This window comes from Esox lucius, chromosome 13 (assembly GCF_011004845.1).
Source record: "Esox lucius isolate fEsoLuc1 chromosome 13, fEsoLuc1.pri, whole genome shotgun sequence".
NCBI lineage: Eukaryota > Metazoa > Chordata > Actinopteri > Esociformes > Esocidae > Esox > Esox lucius.
The window spans coordinates 8,761,297-8,777,950 of record NC_047581.1 but is presented as its reverse complement, the minus strand read 5'-3'; the positions used below and the strand labels follow the sequence as shown (position 1 = coordinate 8,777,950).

General features: G+C 42.3%; 2 protein-coding genes across 5 annotated transcripts; both read left to right on the top strand.

The window, feature by feature from the left end:
* Positions 1-6,620: 6,620 nt before the first annotated feature.
* Positions 6,621-8,869, top strand: selenoe (selenoprotein e). 2 transcript variants are annotated; one of them, XM_020052303.2, is made up of 5 exons: positions 6,621-6,913; positions 7,005-7,075; positions 7,299-7,375; positions 8,086-8,164; positions 8,334-8,869. In XM_020052303.2, exons 1-5 carry the CDS (start codon positions 6,898-6,900, stop codon positions 8,475-8,477), a joined length of 387 nt encoding a protein of 128 aa, XP_019907862.2. In that variant the 5' UTR covers positions 6,621-6,897; the 3' UTR covers positions 8,478-8,869. The 2 variants fall into 2 exon arrangements, with proteins under 2 accessions (XP_019907862.2, XP_010893082.3); XM_010894780.3 differs by lacking the exon at positions 6,621-6,913 and having other exon boundaries at positions 6,935-7,075.
* A 3,041-nt stretch (positions 8,870-11,910) lies between these two features.
* zgc:112294 (transmembrane protein 17A) lies at positions 11,911-16,448 on the top strand. 3 transcript variants are annotated; one of them, XM_020052458.2, is made up of 5 exons: positions 11,911-12,241; positions 13,359-13,462; positions 13,590-13,703; positions 14,013-14,182; positions 15,985-16,448. In XM_020052458.2, exons 1-5 carry the CDS (start codon positions 12,109-12,111, stop codon positions 16,025-16,027), a joined length of 564 nt encoding a protein of 187 aa, XP_019908017.1. In that variant the 5' UTR covers positions 11,911-12,108; the 3' UTR covers positions 16,028-16,448. The 3 variants fall into 3 exon arrangements, with proteins under 3 accessions (XP_019908017.1, XP_010893081.1, XP_019908018.1); XM_010894779.3 differs by having other exon boundaries at positions 14,394-16,448; XM_020052459.2 differs by having other exon boundaries at positions 12,150-12,241; positions 13,391-13,462; positions 14,394-16,448.
* The last annotated feature ends 206 nt before the right edge of the window (positions 16,449-16,654 follow it).

Below are 16,654 nucleotides of genomic sequence, written 5' to 3'. Positions count from 1 at the left end.
TTAAGACATTTTCCTCACCCTGAACCACACACACACACACAATAGACACACATTTTTAGGTTTTTCTATACTTGTGGGGACCTAATCCTTATTTCCATTAAAAAATGTATTGTGAAAAGTGAAGAACTGGAATTGTTTTAAACCTCTCTCGAGGACATACATTCAATTCTTGTCATGCATCCTTGCAGCGCAGCATGGCCAGGTCTGAAAGTCCATCCTAAGCCAAAAACAGCCTTCTGTCTCATGGGGACTTGCAGGATGAACACAAGGTCAAATGTTTCTTGTTTACTGTCCATGTGGGGATTTTTGGTCACCACTACCACATTTTGATTGGACACTTTCTTTAATTCACGGTTATGTAAATGCAATCTTTAATCTCTAAAAGTTGAACCTACACATCCACAAACACTCTAATCCTTGCATGCTGAGGTGTTTCACTTAATTAAATAGTCCTGTGATCTGATGTATTTCCAGTGACATTTACTCGCCTTGTGATACAAGTGCCATTATACCACTTAGCCGTGTTATATTTATATTGGCAATATACCACAACAGCCTGAGATGCCTTATTACTATTGATGCCTTATTACTGTACGTTCACACCCAGTTTATAACAATGATAACGCCCAAATCTGGCACTTCAGTGGCACCACACCAAAATAAAACATTCTGACATTTGTTGAACAATGCACCTTGCAAATCAACAATCAGCCACACCAACTTTCAGAAAGAATAAGAATAGAAAAAAATTACATAAACTACCGTTCAAAAGTTTGGGGTCAACATGAACAGTGAAGAGGCGACTCTGAGATGCCGGCCTTCTAGGCAGTGTTGCAAAGAAAAAGCCATATCTCAGACTGGACAATAACAAGAAAAGATGAGCAAAAGAACACATACAGGACCGAGGAAGAACTCTGCTTAGAAGGCCATCATCCAGGAGTCACCTCTTCACTGTTGACGTGGAGACTGGTGATTTGCGGGTACTATTTAATAAAGCTGCCAGTTGAGGACTGTTTCTCAAACTAGACACTCTAATGTATTTGCCCTTTTTCTCAGTTGTGCACCGGGGCCTCCCACTTCTCTTTCTATTCTGGTTAGAGCCAGTGTACGCTGTTCTGTGAAGAGAGTGTTGTATGAGATATTCAGTTTCTTGGCAATTTCTCACATAAATAGACTGCATTTCTTAGAACAAGAATAGTGTGACAAGGTTCAGAAGAAAGTTCTTTGTTTCTGGACATTCTGAGCCAGAAATTAAACCCACAAACGCTGATGCTGAAGATACTCAACTATTCTAAAGAGGGAGAGTTTTATTGCTTCTTTAATCAGCACAACAGTTTTCACCTCTGCTAACATAATTGTAAAAGGGTTTCCTAATGATCAATGAGCCTTTTCAAATGATAAACTTGGATTAGCAAACATCACGTGCCGTTGGTTTTTGCCGATAGTGGGCCGATGTAGATATTCCATTGAAAATCAGCTGTTTCCAGTTACAACAGTCATTTAAATAATAAAAAATGTCTACACTGCAATTTTGATCAATTTGATGTTATTTTAATGGAAAAAAATAAATGTGCCCCCAAATGTTTGAACGGTAGTATACTATTGGGTGAGTGATAAAACATATGGGGTGATACATGTATTAAACGTGTAAGTATTTCGGTGTCATTGTGCAACTAATATCAGTTCAAGTCCTTTTATTATAGTCTAGCAAACTTAGGGTTATGCAATGGAACAGGGAACTGAGCATAAAACTACATTCAACATAAAACTACATTGCTTCTGTAATATAGACACTTAGCTTGTAGTTATGGCTGATTTATTAGTAATCGTCTGGTCTTGTTGTAAACATGTCATTACGGATGCATGTCAATTATTGTGAAGGTAATTATTCTATGTACAGTCCCTCCAAATCAAAATGGTTTTCTGGTGGAAAATGATGGATATGCAGTTGTCTGGGACTTTAAATTGCTTAAATTACTTTTTCCCCTTTGTCAGCATAATTTTGCTGAGAGTGTATTAAGGCGATCTGGGTCTAATAGAAAATAGGTTAGTCAAACACCCTCCCTTTCCTCTTTTCCTTCTCTCTCTCCTTCTGTCTCTTACTCATTCCCTCTCTTCCTCTTGTCCTCTCTTCTTTCCATTCTTCCCTCTCTCTTCCCACACCCCCGTCTACTATTCAGAGGAGGCTGAACAGCGTATAACCAGGTTTCAGTTTTCACATATTCCAGAGTCAGACCCAGAGGCTTTCAGACTTCCTCTCCAAACCGGAGTGGAGAACCTCTTTACCCTCCAGAGTGTAATGGTCACAAGATTCAGCTCTCTCCTGTCCAAAAAGGGCCAGGAGGGAAATGATTTAGACAAACTCATTTCTGTGCACCGAACAAATGATTCTATACAGTCAATGTAACCAAAAGCATACTAAGCCTCAAGTGGTTTTAGACACTGTGTGCATTGTATGAGATGCAGGCGTTATTACAGAAATGCACTACACGTTGCCACCATGGACTTTCCCCTGTCTGGCATTCCCTCGGCCTAACTCGATCCAGCTTGCCTTATCGCACCATCTCTCTCTCTATCTCTCTCTCTCCCTCTCTCCCTTTTTTCAGCCAAGTCATGGTCATTATTCACACCCACTTCGTCCCAAAACTAATTTGCTGAGACGATAGTGCTCTCCAATCTGCCATCCTGGCGTTCCGTCTGGGACTTCAGGGTTTGATAATGGCCGCCTGGCTCTCTACCTCTGACTGGAGCACGAGGAGGGCTGTAGTCACTGCTGTGTGTGTGTGTCTGTGTGTCTCCTGTGGTTACTCTGAAGCCATCACTCCCTCCAATACGTGTTTCAAACACACATAAACACACACACACTGAGGCCATGTGTTTTCCATTAGCAGGCTGAGATTAGAGAACAGTTTGAGCGGCAGTGGTAGCCTCTTTACCCCGTAACCTCACCGATGTGGTCACCGGCTGTGCAGCGATCAACGTAAATCTCCCGCATCCGGCAACGTGCCACATCCAGTCAGCGTCCTAACGCTCACTATCCTCAAATCTAAATGTGGAGACACTGAAGTTCACGCCAACCCCCCAACATTAAAAAAATATTAATAGTATATTCTCCCTAAACTATTATAAAGCTTTTATTTGGCTGGAGACTGGTGACTAGTTCCAATAGGATGGCATGCTCTCTAACAAAGTGGTTAGACCCACTTTGGCTATTTCACACTCAATTAAATAGTTGGTTTATTAAACACTGCTCAACGTTTAGTAATCCAATCCAACCCAGCAGACAATAATATTTTTCCATCCAGTAATTTAATTTGGATCAGGCCTTGTCAGAGATAGCAGGTTTCATTTGTTTGTCCAGACAATAACATCAGAATTTACAACATTCAGAATGTGACACGGTGTGGGTTTATAATGTATATGGATTTACAGCAGATGTGCACATTAACCGTTTGAGCATATCTAGATGCAGGGAGATCAGGTAAACCTTCGAGTGCAGTTTTTGTGCAGCTATTTAGCTTACAGTTAAGAACTGAGTATATTCCTATTAGTCTCAAAGGAACAGATGGCCAGTTGCTGAGGGCCACAGCATGGGAATAAGAAACTGTTCTGGGGGGTGTTTTCTCGTCATTGGTGACCTGAACCGCCCACCTCCTGGAGGATAATTGGTAGAACATTGAGTGACTGGTGTGAGACAGGTCTGTGATGACCTTTCCTGCACACTTCCCTCCCCCATAGTCAGACTGGGCCTCAGTGGAGGGCGGGTGGCCTCCGATGACCCGCCCTGGGGGGTGTACCATGTGAATCTGAAACCAGACCGGGATTGGGGAGAGGAAAACAGACTCTACCATGGATGTGTGAATCCGGATCATGACCGAATAGGACATTATTATCTCCGTGCTAACTCGGTCAGGTAGGACATTATTATCTCCGTGCTAACTCAGTCAGGTAGGACATTACGCTCACAGAACTAGAGTTGAACACTAGTTTTCCATGTGGACCCAGTACAAACAAGCATGAAAAATTGTGCCCTCACAACTGTAAATAACTCTGGATGATTCTGTCTGCTAAATGTTGCTTAAAGGACAGGTGTTGTCGATCGTTGTTGTACTCCAGGGCTGATGGGAAAAAATTTATGTTCCTACCCATCCCCTATACTTAACCTTTACCCTTTCTGTAACCCTCACCCTAACTCCTATAGTAATCCTTACCTTAACCTCAGCAAGCGTTTTTTGATATTTTGTTGATGAATACCTGTATGAGTACCTGAAGAGTATCTAAAGACGGCAAACTTTATTATCCAAATAAAGTGTAACCCAGTGTATAGAGACGTTTAAAAAGTAAAGCAAATTCTCTTACACAGTTCTGAACTGCGAACAAAGACGTTCATGTCATTATCACAGGATGTTGGTCGTCTGTGAAAATCACGTCGCATAAACACGCAAAGAATGGACGTTTTCCTAGTTCTGTGTTTGCGAAAGGGTACAGGAGCTGCTGTCCCTAAGCATTAGAAGGGGCCTGCGAGTTTTCCCTGTCTGTCTCCCATGACCAGGACGCTACAACAACATACCACCCTGTTTCCAAAACCCCCTGTTTTCCAGGCGGTTGTGTTTGCTGCAGACAGACACAGCCAGGGAGGAAGGCCTCAGTTCCCTCTACTGCCCTCAGGGTCCAGACAGGATCAAACGCACAACCAAACCCTATTAACAGTCAGCGGAGCTTCCCCACCGCCACGGAACCACATTAGGGGAGAGGAAGTGTGGGTCTCTATAACAAGCCCCGGCGACTGCTGAGTGTTAGGAAAACTAAGAGACAGGAGACGGCACGAACACACACACAGAAAGACACACACAGGCAGACACGGAGACAGGGGCCCTCCAGATTTGGCCCCGCCGGAGAAGAGAGAGGGGCTTCCGTCTGGTCCATCTCATTCACGCACGGTGCACAGGACGGCGTGCTGGGAGGCCACTAGGCTCATGCTGGACATCAGAGGGGATGGAGGAAGAGACTGTTGAGGTGGATGTTTGATCTCGCTGTGGAAAAAAACAGCCTGTTGCTTAGTGTATTAGATCGGTAGTCAATGAGACCTTACAAGGTTTACTGTCCCTAGGGACCAGCGTTCTCCCATCCACGTCACTTGGTCTGTAGAAACTCCTGGTTGTAGATATGTAGGACAGGATATGTGATGAATGGAGGGATCTGTGCCTTTCTGTTCCTGTGCGGGGGAACACACTCTTTTTTTCACGGCTATCAATGATTACCATGTGACCTGTCTCACCACGTCTCTGGATCATCACATTCCGTTCATCATCATCATCATCGTCGTCAGCAGATCGACGACTGCAACGTATTTATCTGACATGCTCTCCGACACGAGAAGCCTACACACACACACACACACACACACACACATACACGTACGCGAGAACACACAAGCCAGGAGAATACATATGGCATGGATTCACACATATACAGTACTTTCACATGCCAAGAATACCCCACCCCCTTTCCCTCTCTCTTTCCCTCTCTCTTTCTCTCTCTCTCTCTTTCCATTCTGTATTCTTTCTCCCAGGGTTTTGAAACAAATTGTAGTCCGATTCTTCTGCTTACTCAGTCTTGGCCAGCAAACTTACATTGTGAGAAATCTGGTTGGGTATTTGACATGTAGTGTAATGGGGGTGGTGGAAGGGGGGTGCGTTCCCGTTTTTTTATTGTGCATAACATTTCAGCCACCTTCCATGGAAAGAAACATTCAACATGCCGAGATCTTTGAAGAGAGATATAATTGTGAGCAGTGATCTGAGTTGACCAAGTAAAGATGTAATGTAAAAGTGTTTTCCAAACGGAGGCCTTGTTGGAGGGGGGCCTGTCCTGTTCTGTTCCGCTTGGGCAGGGGATTTACATCTACAGCCAAAGGGAGTAAACTCCACTAAAGTCTGTTCAAATGGGGACTGCTCTGCCATTTGACACATCATCGCTTGCACACGTCAAACTGCTGAACGTCATGGGCTGAACCTCAAGTTCTAAGCGCTAGCCTGAAAAAGACAGAGAGAGAGAAAGACAGAGAGAGAGCGAGAAAGATGGTTCTGCTTCAGAATTCCAATCCGGAATGGTTTATTTTTCTTGGAAACATAATTGTCTGTGGCTAGGATTTGGAAGTTGGCCTACATTTTTACCGTCAAATCTGTAAGGAGATAATAGGCAGACATACACGGCCTCTAGTGGTGACCTGTTGTACATTCTGCTGTATCCTAGAGCACGTTCGCTATAATGGAATGGGAAAACAATGTATTGTTTTTGATTGTATGTTAGATCAGAAGCAGTAGGTAGCATGCTATATTCCACACATAAATATGTGTGGAATATTGATAGATACCTTAATGCGATGTATAAACATATCATTACAAATGTATGGGAGTGCTGACTACATATTTTCTTTAGGTTTCTTTAGGTTCCTGGAGTGAAAGTTTGTCAAAAAAATATAATAACATATTCTTATATATAATTAATCATTTTTTATATTTTTTTTACACTACTGAGCAGCTAAAATATATGTTCAAGTACATGTACTTCAGTACATGCCATTCTTTTATCTCTGGCACCACACTCTGGGAAAAATAGATAAGGACCCAGGTGTCCTAAAGACTTGGACAACTACCTCAATGATGTGGGATAAACTTTAGTTTGTCAGGGGTTTCAATATTACCATATTTATTGAAATAGAAGCTATTGCAAGTTGAACAAGTACTCAGACCATCTGCTGACTGTTCCTGAATGAGCATAAACCAAAAGTAGACCTAAAATCAGTTGTAATAAACAAGCTGTAATATTTTGGAAAGGACCACCTCACCCCTTGGCTTGTCCACCTGGTTCAGCCCAACCTGACGACATTGGTCAATGGTTAACCCTGAAGGTAGTTAACAGTCACAGACATTTCAGAATTTCAGGCTCAAACAGAAACATGTGGGTCTTCTTAATAATCACGCTGGGCTTCTGTGCTCCAGGAACCACAGCAGAAAATGTCACTGATACAGCTATTGAACAAAGACCCGCAATAGCCAAGGGCATATTAAAGGTAAGTCAAATGTGAAATCATCTGAAGAAAGTGATTAGTAGTAAGCAATTCCAAAGTCTACATTCTGTGAGATTAGAGCTTACATTGGTTCAACTCTGCAGCTGAACAGGACAGATGTGTTGCTGATGCAGAAATGCAGCACTATCTTCAAAACACATCGGAAGGTTTAGTTACGAAATACTCACCTTTGAATACTCACCGTTGGCTTTCATCTTTTCCTCAGGCTCCAAGCGTCGTCGGATGAGCCATCAAGAAGATGCCGGAGCTCTATAAGTTTCTCATGGAGCGATGGGCACTGTAGTATCCTTCAGTTGTAATTTCTGTTGTTGTCGCATGGAGTTACCAGCACTCTTCCAGTGTTTCATTGTGGTTTCTACTCCTAAGGGCCAATAATTTTCTTGTGAGATTAAGTTTGCATTGTACGGGAATAAGTTGCTATTACCTCATGGTTACGTGGTACACTTACTGTTTCCCAAACGTGACTTTCCAGAGAAACCGCAAAGCGTTTGTTGGTGATATCTCAGTTGGACGCATGTAGCAATAAGCCCAAAACTGCAACTGGGTCCAAACTGGAGCTAAAATGTTCCACTTTATAGGATAGTTCACACAAATGACAAAATGACATGTTGGTTTCCTCATTCTGAAAGCAGTTGACGGACAAGGTATGACAAGTCATTTCTTCACTGTGCTCTTACCAAATGCTGTAGCCTAATGCGCAATAGTATTTGTGTCATATTGCAGTCATTAACATTAGCTTGTGAAATAACTGCCAAAAGATATAACCAACCAAAGCATAGACTGCAGTCACACTGCTTTCAGCGTAAGCAAGCACATTATGTGTATATATATTCTAAATCGTGTGAACTATTTGTCAGGTTTGACTTTACTTGAAATAAAAATATACAGTTGCTTGGTGTTGAATTATATGGTGTTCCTATATTGTGATAGTGTTGTCCTTTTGAATCCCATCTGAATCTGAATCGTTTCCTTTACCCTCCCATCCATTGAAGTCACAACCTAGAATATGATTCAGGAGAGGAGAAAAATCCACATCTAATCTTTTACAATGAGAAGGATGAAGTTGTTCAGGTAAGATATAAGTAGTCATTGATCAGACAAAATGCTTGATAAAGCAACAAAGGAGTTTGAGTACTCTGACACACTCCATTTCAAAGTCAAAGGCATTGCTGATGTGAAACAACACCTTTATATATGTTACTTTCATGACTGAATATCTGAATTTCATTTTGTCTAATAGATTGTCCCCGTGAATAAGATGAAGGTGGACGAGATCGAAAGTCTCCTGAATTCGCTTGGCTTCTACAAGAGATCTCAGAAGGGAGAGGAGGTTCCAGAGGAGTATCAACACTTTCCACTCCATGCCCATAGGGATGAGCTTTGAGCAGAGGGACATCTAGTGGGGGGACTCTGTCACTGCACCCAGTTACTCATGAAGAGTGGGGCTTCAAGGCCACACCATGAGCTAGGCCCCAGTCTGAGAACACAAAGACTGGATGCAGTCACATTGAACCTGCTACTGAAATAAACATGAAATAAAAAACACATTTGTTAATTAAAATTGCAATGGATTTAACCACATGTTTCTTGTTGGCATCTAGTGGCATTGTACACTTTAAATATTGAGAGATGAATGATAATCCCATTTAATTAATTAAATGGTTAAAGCCCTGATAATCTGAGTGTGGTGATTCTGCTAGGATGTATTTTTGCTTGATTTTTACAAAATACTGTGTGATGCTGACTTGACCCTGATAACAATAAAAGGGACATGGCACCTCACATTCATTGATAGATTGTATCATTTATTTTGTCTATATATGCTGGCAATACTCGGCATATATTCACTCAGGGTGGTTGCGGTTGGTGGGTGTCCCTTTGGTTGATGCCTGGCAATGTGGGTGGATTGATTTCCTGCCTGTTGGGCCCTGTCCGGGGCCTCCCCCGGGTAGGGCCACAGTGTCGCCGGACCCCCCCGTCTCAGTCCCAATGTCTTACGCTATACTATTGTGCTGGGGGATTGGGTCAGTTCTCCTTCCCCACTAAGTTCTCCTTCTCCACTATAAATCGTTGTTGATATGAGGAATGCATTTTCTGAATTATCCCAGTCTCCTCCCATTTTAAACTTTAGGAGGACATGAGATCCTGGTCCACACCTGCGGAGTACCTGGTTTGGGGGGCCCGTTGCTGTCCCTATCCTTGTCCATCTGGTCATACTTCTGACCTAGTCTAAATTTAAATTGACTCTGGATTTAGCCCACATGTATTTATAAATTATTCTAATTGGACTCTTAATATCTCACCCAGCACAGCCAGAAGAGGACTGGTCACCCCTCTGAGCCTGGGTCCTCTCTAGGTTTCTTTCTAAATTTCGGCCTTCTTAGGGAGTTTTTCCTAGCCACTGAAATTCAACACTACTGTTGTTTGCTCCTTGGTGTTTAAGGCCGGGTGTTTTGTAAAAGCACTTTGTGACAACTGTTGATGTAAAAAGGGCTTTATAAATACATTTGATTGATTTATTGATAAACAGTGCTGCTTGAATTTATGGCAACCCTACTGGGATGTTCAATGTTCAATATAAAAATAATCTCATTCAACAGCTTGCGGCACCACCATTAGCAATCATTTTGTATTCTTTTAGGGGGATTTTTGCCCACTCCTCCTTACTGAACTCAACCAATTAAACAAGGTTTGAGGGGTATCTGGCCGCTCCGGTCCTGAGCCCTTCTTCGGTAGACCTGCTTGAATTGTCTTGTCGGAAAACCATTTTTCAGCCCATCTTTGCCCCCTTGACTGATGGCCTGACGTTCTGTTCAAGAATATCCTGGTATAGAGTCCCTCATTATTCATGGTTCACTAGATGTTTTGTTTGGGTTGGCATTCATCCAATTTATTATTATTCTTGTGGCTATTGGGGATATATTGGAAGTGCATCAACTTCTAGGCCGAGTTGCTGTCATGTTAAATGCCCTCACAGTGGACTGATGAAGCTCAAATCTTTTTGAGATGGTAGTATAACCTTCCCCAGAACGATGTTCTTTCATTAGCCATCTTCTTCGCATTTTGCACTAGGTAAATCATTTTTGATTTAGCTTTCCTACTGCATGCATGATTTCCTCTGATGCCAACATACTGAATCAGTAAATATAAGATTAGATAAGATTTAAATGTAATTGACATTGAACAAGTACAAGAACAGAACAAAGAAATGCAGTTAGCATCCAATCAGAAGGGCAAAGAGAAGAAGGCCTAAAATTTACAAATATTAAGTGGAATGTATAGATGTGCAATGAAGGCAAATACAGTGCAAATGGCAATAGTAAATGTGCAATTAAGGCAAATAGAGGAGGGCAGAAAATGTACTAAGTAGTATTAAGTATAAGTATTAAGTATAATGTATGTTACAAGAGGGATAAATTGTGCGGGTACAAATGGCGATTCGAAATGGCATTCTAAAAGTGCAATCGAGGCAAATTGAAAGAGTAAGGTAGCATGCGCAACTGAAATGCAGGGATATCAGCAGTGAGGTTCCCGAGGTAGACACTTACCTGTATCAACTGAAAATATCCACTATCAGACTTTGTAAGGCAGTGTCAGACTGCACTAGTAGAAAGTGAGCAGTGCAACAAGGTCCCTGAGAGGCGGGGTATGGTTAGTGGTGGGTCAGAGAGTTCAGCGGGGTTACAGTAAATGGAAAGAAACTGTTCCTGTTCCTGAGGAACGAAGACACCTGTGCCGCCTGCCCGATGGTAGGAGGGCAAGCAGTTTGTGAAGTGTCCCTGATGATGCCGCGCGCCAAGTGCAGACACTGCTTGCACTAAAGGTCTATGATGGCTGGGAGCTGGGCACCAGTGATAGTATGGGCCTTCCGGTTGGCTATGGAGTAAACTTTAAACCACACTGTGTCACAGTCAGTCAGAATGCTCTCAATTGTGCAGCGGTAAAAGTTCACAAGAATCTTGGGAGACAGGTGGGCCTTCCTCAGCCTCCACAAAAAGTACAGGAGCTTTCTGCGCCTTTTTGACCAGGGATGCAGTGTTGAGGTGGGGTGGAAACCCAGGAATTTGAAGCTGGACACACACTCCACCTCAGTGCCATCGATGAGAACTGGGCGTGACTGCTGCCTTTTGACATCCTGTAATCCACAATGAGCTCCTTGGTCTTCTTTGTGCTGAGCGCCTGGTTGTTGTCAGCGCACCATGCCTCCAGGCACTTGACCCCTTCCTTGTAGGCCGACACTGATCAGGCCTACCACCGTGGTGTCGTCTGCGAACTTAACAATGGTGTTGGAACTGTGTATAGGAACGCAGTCGTGAGTGAATAGGGAGTACAGGAGGGGGCTCAGCACACAGCCTTGAGGAACAACAGTGTTCAGGATCAGGGTGGAGGAGGTGAAGACTGGGATCTGTTGGTTAGGAAGTCCAAAGTCCATTTGTAGAGAGAGGGGTTGATCCCCAGGTCATGGAGTTTGTTGACCAGCCTAGAGAGGATGACCGTGTTGAATGCTGAGCTAAAGTCTATGAACAGCATCCTCCAGGTGGGTAAGCCCGTTATGTCAGATAAAAATAACACATAAAAATTGAGAATTGGGCTTCACATTCTTTCAAGCAGCACTGTGTAAATGAATATACAGTATAAGCCTGTCACACACTCTGCTGTTTGTCATCCCAACAACAGATAGTAGAGACACAGAGTTGTGCTGCTTAGTTTGACTATGGACCACTAATCCCCCGTCAACCCTCCTCTCTCCACTCCGATAATAAGATTAACAGATGCTGCAGCCTGGTTAACTAACTAATCCCTGTAGTCCTCAGAGACACACTGCTATACAAACAGGCTCTTAGGCTAGATGGACTGTTCTGTTTATACAAATCGGTTTCTCGTTGTTCGTATATTTTTTTGTCATTTGGTGGAAGGATTCTTTTTTTATAATTCTTTGTCCCGAAGTACATTCTATCCTTTCCATTGATCAGGAACACACTTGTTGCAGGCTAGGGTTGTACTGGACAACAATCATGCCTGTGTTCTACTCTCCAATACCCATGAATCTCCGTATGGGCCTGGCTTCCCTCGGAGGGTCAGTGTTCTCCAACAACAAGACGGGGGATTTTAATACTGATCACAACAAAGAGCAGGATGACAAGACAGGTAGGCCTGAATATGAGAATATAGGACAGAATGCTCTTTGATATCTGAGGTAGTTTATTCATTCATTCTCAACCAGGGGTCTCAAACGAACTGGTAGGATGATCGTACTGGTAGCTCGCTGACCATTTATAAATAGCGCACGAAAATGTTCCATGCAAACTGTCGTGAACCCTCTGATGAGTATTCTACACAGAAGGCTCCCGTTAGATCAATGCAACTTTGACAGAAATGATTGGCTTAAAAAGCCAAATCAAACAGAATATCCCTGAATTAATCTCCATGTTGCCTCCTTCGGTCTGTCTGCGGGATGATCGTTGCAAATAATGATAAAAACGTCTTGTGAGTTCACACAAATACATTGAACTTTCCACAAAACCTTCTTCAGTATGCACGGCAGGCCTATCTGAGACACACAGTATATAATAAGTATATCCTTTTTATCTGTTACTTGCTTTTTGTAACAGATAAAAATGATGTACTTATTATATAGTGTTATACAGTACATGCATGAAATAGCAGTAAGAATAAACGACATAACAATCAACAACTGGAACATTCCTGTCTTGCTAGAATTAAAGGCCAGATTCAATTTTTTTTAAATCATACATTTTCCTCATATTATTCTGGTGTGATTTATTCACTGACGTGAACTCTAATGATGTTATTTTCCTCAATGCCAAAACCAGGCATAAAAACTGAGATTTATTTTTGGAAAATGTTAAACAGAACTCGAGAATCGAACATATTTGTTTTTTTAACTATTATTTCACCAGGTATGATGACAGAACGCAGTGCTAGTTTTTTCTCTATTACACCTACGATGAAAGGGAAAAGTTGCATGGGAGAAGAGAAAATATTTGCCTAATTAAAAGCCAAACAAAAAGGACAGTAGCTTGTCACATTTCATTATATTTAAAGCAGCTCTCAAGAAGTTAAGGAAAAGTTCGGAGACCCACTCGGAAATGCTCATTTAATTTGACGAATTTGAAAAAGCACTTTAAGACAGTGTTTGACATACCTTTTGACATTTCAGTTCAGGATATTCTCTAACATTTCAATTGTGTATATTGAATTTCTACTCTGTTTATGGTCAGACTTTTCCCTTTTCCCCTTTCAGTCAATGAGTTGGTGTCCCACCTTCCTCTACAGATGCTCCTGTACTTCAATGTGATCTATTTCCCGTGCTGGTGGGCGTCGGCTGTTATTATGTTGGATTTAAAGGTTGGTTCTTCCTACCAACAGACGTGGCACAAAGACACCCCCCTCCCCCGCCCCCATTCTCCGTCTACTATGCAGAACATATCTAAACCAATGACCAATAACACATTCTTTGTCTTTCTTGTCATAGTTTTATTCCCTGCCTGTGTACTACCAAGCCCTACTTGTGACTGGCATCGTTCTTCTTAGTGTGTGTGAAATCACCCGGCTCTACCTGGGATATATTGGAAACCTCAAAGAAAAGGTTACTGAAGCTGACATCCTCTCTGGAAACAAGGCTTCTGTGTATGCCTCTCCTTAGTTCCCCTACTCTACCCCTCTCTGACAAACTTTGAATAACTGATCTGATGCTATTTCAGTAAACTGTGTGTGTGTGTGTGTGTGTAAACATTCCCAATGAGTGCACTCTTGGCTAGGATACCCCCATGAGCCCCTTTGTATGTGCGAGCATGCACATGTCAGATGCATACCTGCTAATGTGCATGTGTGTTTACTCTAGCCTCTGTGTGTCTCTCTCACCTCCCTATCTTTCTTTTTCTCCCTCTCTGATCAGGTGCCAGAATTGGCTGGGTTCTGGCTGGTCTCCTTCCTCTTCCAGTTTCCCATTCTGCTCTTCTTTCTGACTGATGAGGACATCATCATCTTGCCTCTGGAAAGGGCTGTCTACTCCATCTACCTCCTTTTCATCATCCTAGAGCTCCTGGCTGCCTTTTTCGCCCTCAGGTAAGATTTTCCAGGGGAATGTTATAAAGACTTGATGAGGGTCCGAACTGTCAAATGAGTAAATCACAGGGGAGCATATCGAGAGAACTGTGGATTTTAATTAGCATATTTTATTGAACAGTTTTGACAGCACAGCGTTGATATCCAACATGCAATATTATGTAATACAACACAGTGCAGTCATATTTCGGTAATCTCTCCTCTTCCTCAGGGCTATGACCAGGAAGTTAACCCTCCTGTTTCACCTCAGGCAATTTGGGGAGGTGGAGAACCTTCATCACCTCAACCATCACCACTTCCACTCAGCAGGATTGAGCCCGGCCTTTGGCATGCCATACTATGGCAGGGCTGTTCTTCCTATGCCGTCACACACAAATAACGTTCACTGCCATTGAATGCTACCAGTGATGTGTAAAAGAAAGCGGTGTGCTGGCACTGATAGCACAGTTAAATCCAATCCCTATGCATTCATTGCGTTTCTCTGCAAAATCTTATTTTCTAAAAAAGAAGAGAGGAAACAGGAGTGTTTTCTTGTCTTAACCCTCTCCTGACTGGGAAAGCATGGGTATGACTTGGAGATAAAGGCGTGAAAATGAGCTGTGACTGCGGACTAGAATGTGAATTTTTAAATGCAACGTTGGAATTACTTTGCAGATATAGGAGGAGGTGGCCAACCTTGTGCAAAATGTAATACTGGATTATGAACTGCTCCAAAAATAACTTTTTTTGTAAAATTGTAATTTGTACTATTTTATAGTTAATGTTTTATAATTGTCTTGTTCTGAATCTTTCTGTTTTGTTAATATAATGGTTGTGTTACTTACTGTAAACACATGAGGGCAGTGAAGGATCGTGAGAGGAATAGTCACACTCAAAACGGGTGGAAAAGCCCCAATTGCGAAATATAATAGTGACAATTGATCATGACGCTCCGATCCTTGTGATAGATTTTTTTAGATTAGAAGTGTAGCTCGACAGAAGCTTTCATAGATAAATGGGAAAACAGAACATTCATAGCACAAAATTACCATAAATACTACATGAGAAAATATGAATATGAATTCACTGAATATGAACTGAATCCCAAACCTGTCAAGGCTTGTCAATATGTTTATTTGAGAAAGAAGAAAATACAATACAGCATATTTAAATTGCACTCATACTAAAAACGATTGATGTCCAGCATACAGGAGTCATAATGTTAATCTTACAGATCACTATGATACAGTCACTTAATAATAATGATACTGAAACAACCTCCTCTGGGCTTCTCAGGTCAAGATAAAACCTCTGACTGATAGAGCCTACTGAAAAATCCAATCCCTGCTGTATAGTCCTGTGTAATAGTATTTCCCTCATCATCTCATGTACAGAATCCATTCACCAGATGACCCTGCCCTCCAAAGGCCTTTTCTGAATCACATATATTATGTCGAACACCGTTTTGCTGTTAAAGAGGAGTACAGAAAACAGTTTTAAAAAAAATATATAAATGGAAATAAAATTCCCTCTGCAGGCCTGGGACCATCTGAGGCAGTTATTCTCATGGCCACATCTTTTTCTCTGGCTTCTCATCAAGCTGCCTGCTTTTGACTGAATGTGATGAACAATAGCCTTCGAGAGGCAAAAGACATAACACTCCCTACCTCAACAAACATTGTTTCCCTTGTGCCTCCTCCCTCTGTAACGAGCACCCAACTTTTGAGTTTGAGTCTGTAAAGCATTTCTTTCTATCTTTCGTCCATAGCCGTTGTCCTTCTCATCTCCGTTCATCTCTCACTCTCTCTCTATGTCTCTCTCAGTTCTGAAGCGACAGGCCCGGTTTTTTCCTCAAATTATAGTTGAGTGCAGTTTCAAGGTAACCATGGATGCGATTCCTGGGACATGTGGCGCCGATGCTGCGAGAGCCGATTGAGATGTGATGAGAAACAACAGCCTCCTGGATCTGAGTGTTCGTGTGTGCGTGTGTGCACGCGCCCGTGCGTGTGGAGAACAGGGTGATATTCCCTCCTCCAGGAGTAATCCCCTCGACACTGAGGGGCTCACAAGCTGTCATGACATCCAAACTGTGTGTGGGTGCCTCCTTAGAGACTTTATTATCTGTGACTGAGATTAAAGCACCATGAAAAGGTGCGCGTGTCACGGAAAAGGCATATGTGGAGGCGTAACCATGGGTGGGCCTGGTGGGGCCACTGCCCAGGCAGATCGAATACCCAATCAGGAAGCCTGGAAAATATATTATAATAAATCACATGAAAAATAAATACATCTGATTTGTTGTTTGGAGTTTCTACTGACTAATCAGCGGCGTAGGTAGACATTGCGTTGCAGGGCATATGTTAAAGTGGCTGGGCCAATATTTCCTTGCAAAAATACACCCGTAACATTGTTCCATATTTAACTGAAATCTGTGTCACGGCAGTACATAATTTAACACACATCACACTGTATAAATGTGACAAACACACAAAA

Excerpts from the sequence above, each read along its gene's own strand:
- zgc:112294 (XM_010894779.3), top strand. The coding sequence starts at position 12,109 with ATGCCTGTGTTCTACTCTCCAATACCCATGAATCTCCGTATGGGCCTG. Across the intron at positions 13,704-14,012 it reads TTGGAAACCTCAAAGAAAAG|GTGCCAGAATTGGCTGGGTT; the intron begins GTTACTGAAGCT and ends CTCTCTGATCAG. Across the intron at positions 14,183-14,393 it reads GCTGCCTTTTTCGCCCTCAG|GGCTATGACCAGGAAGTTAA; the intron begins GTAAGATTTTCC and ends CCTCTTCCTCAG.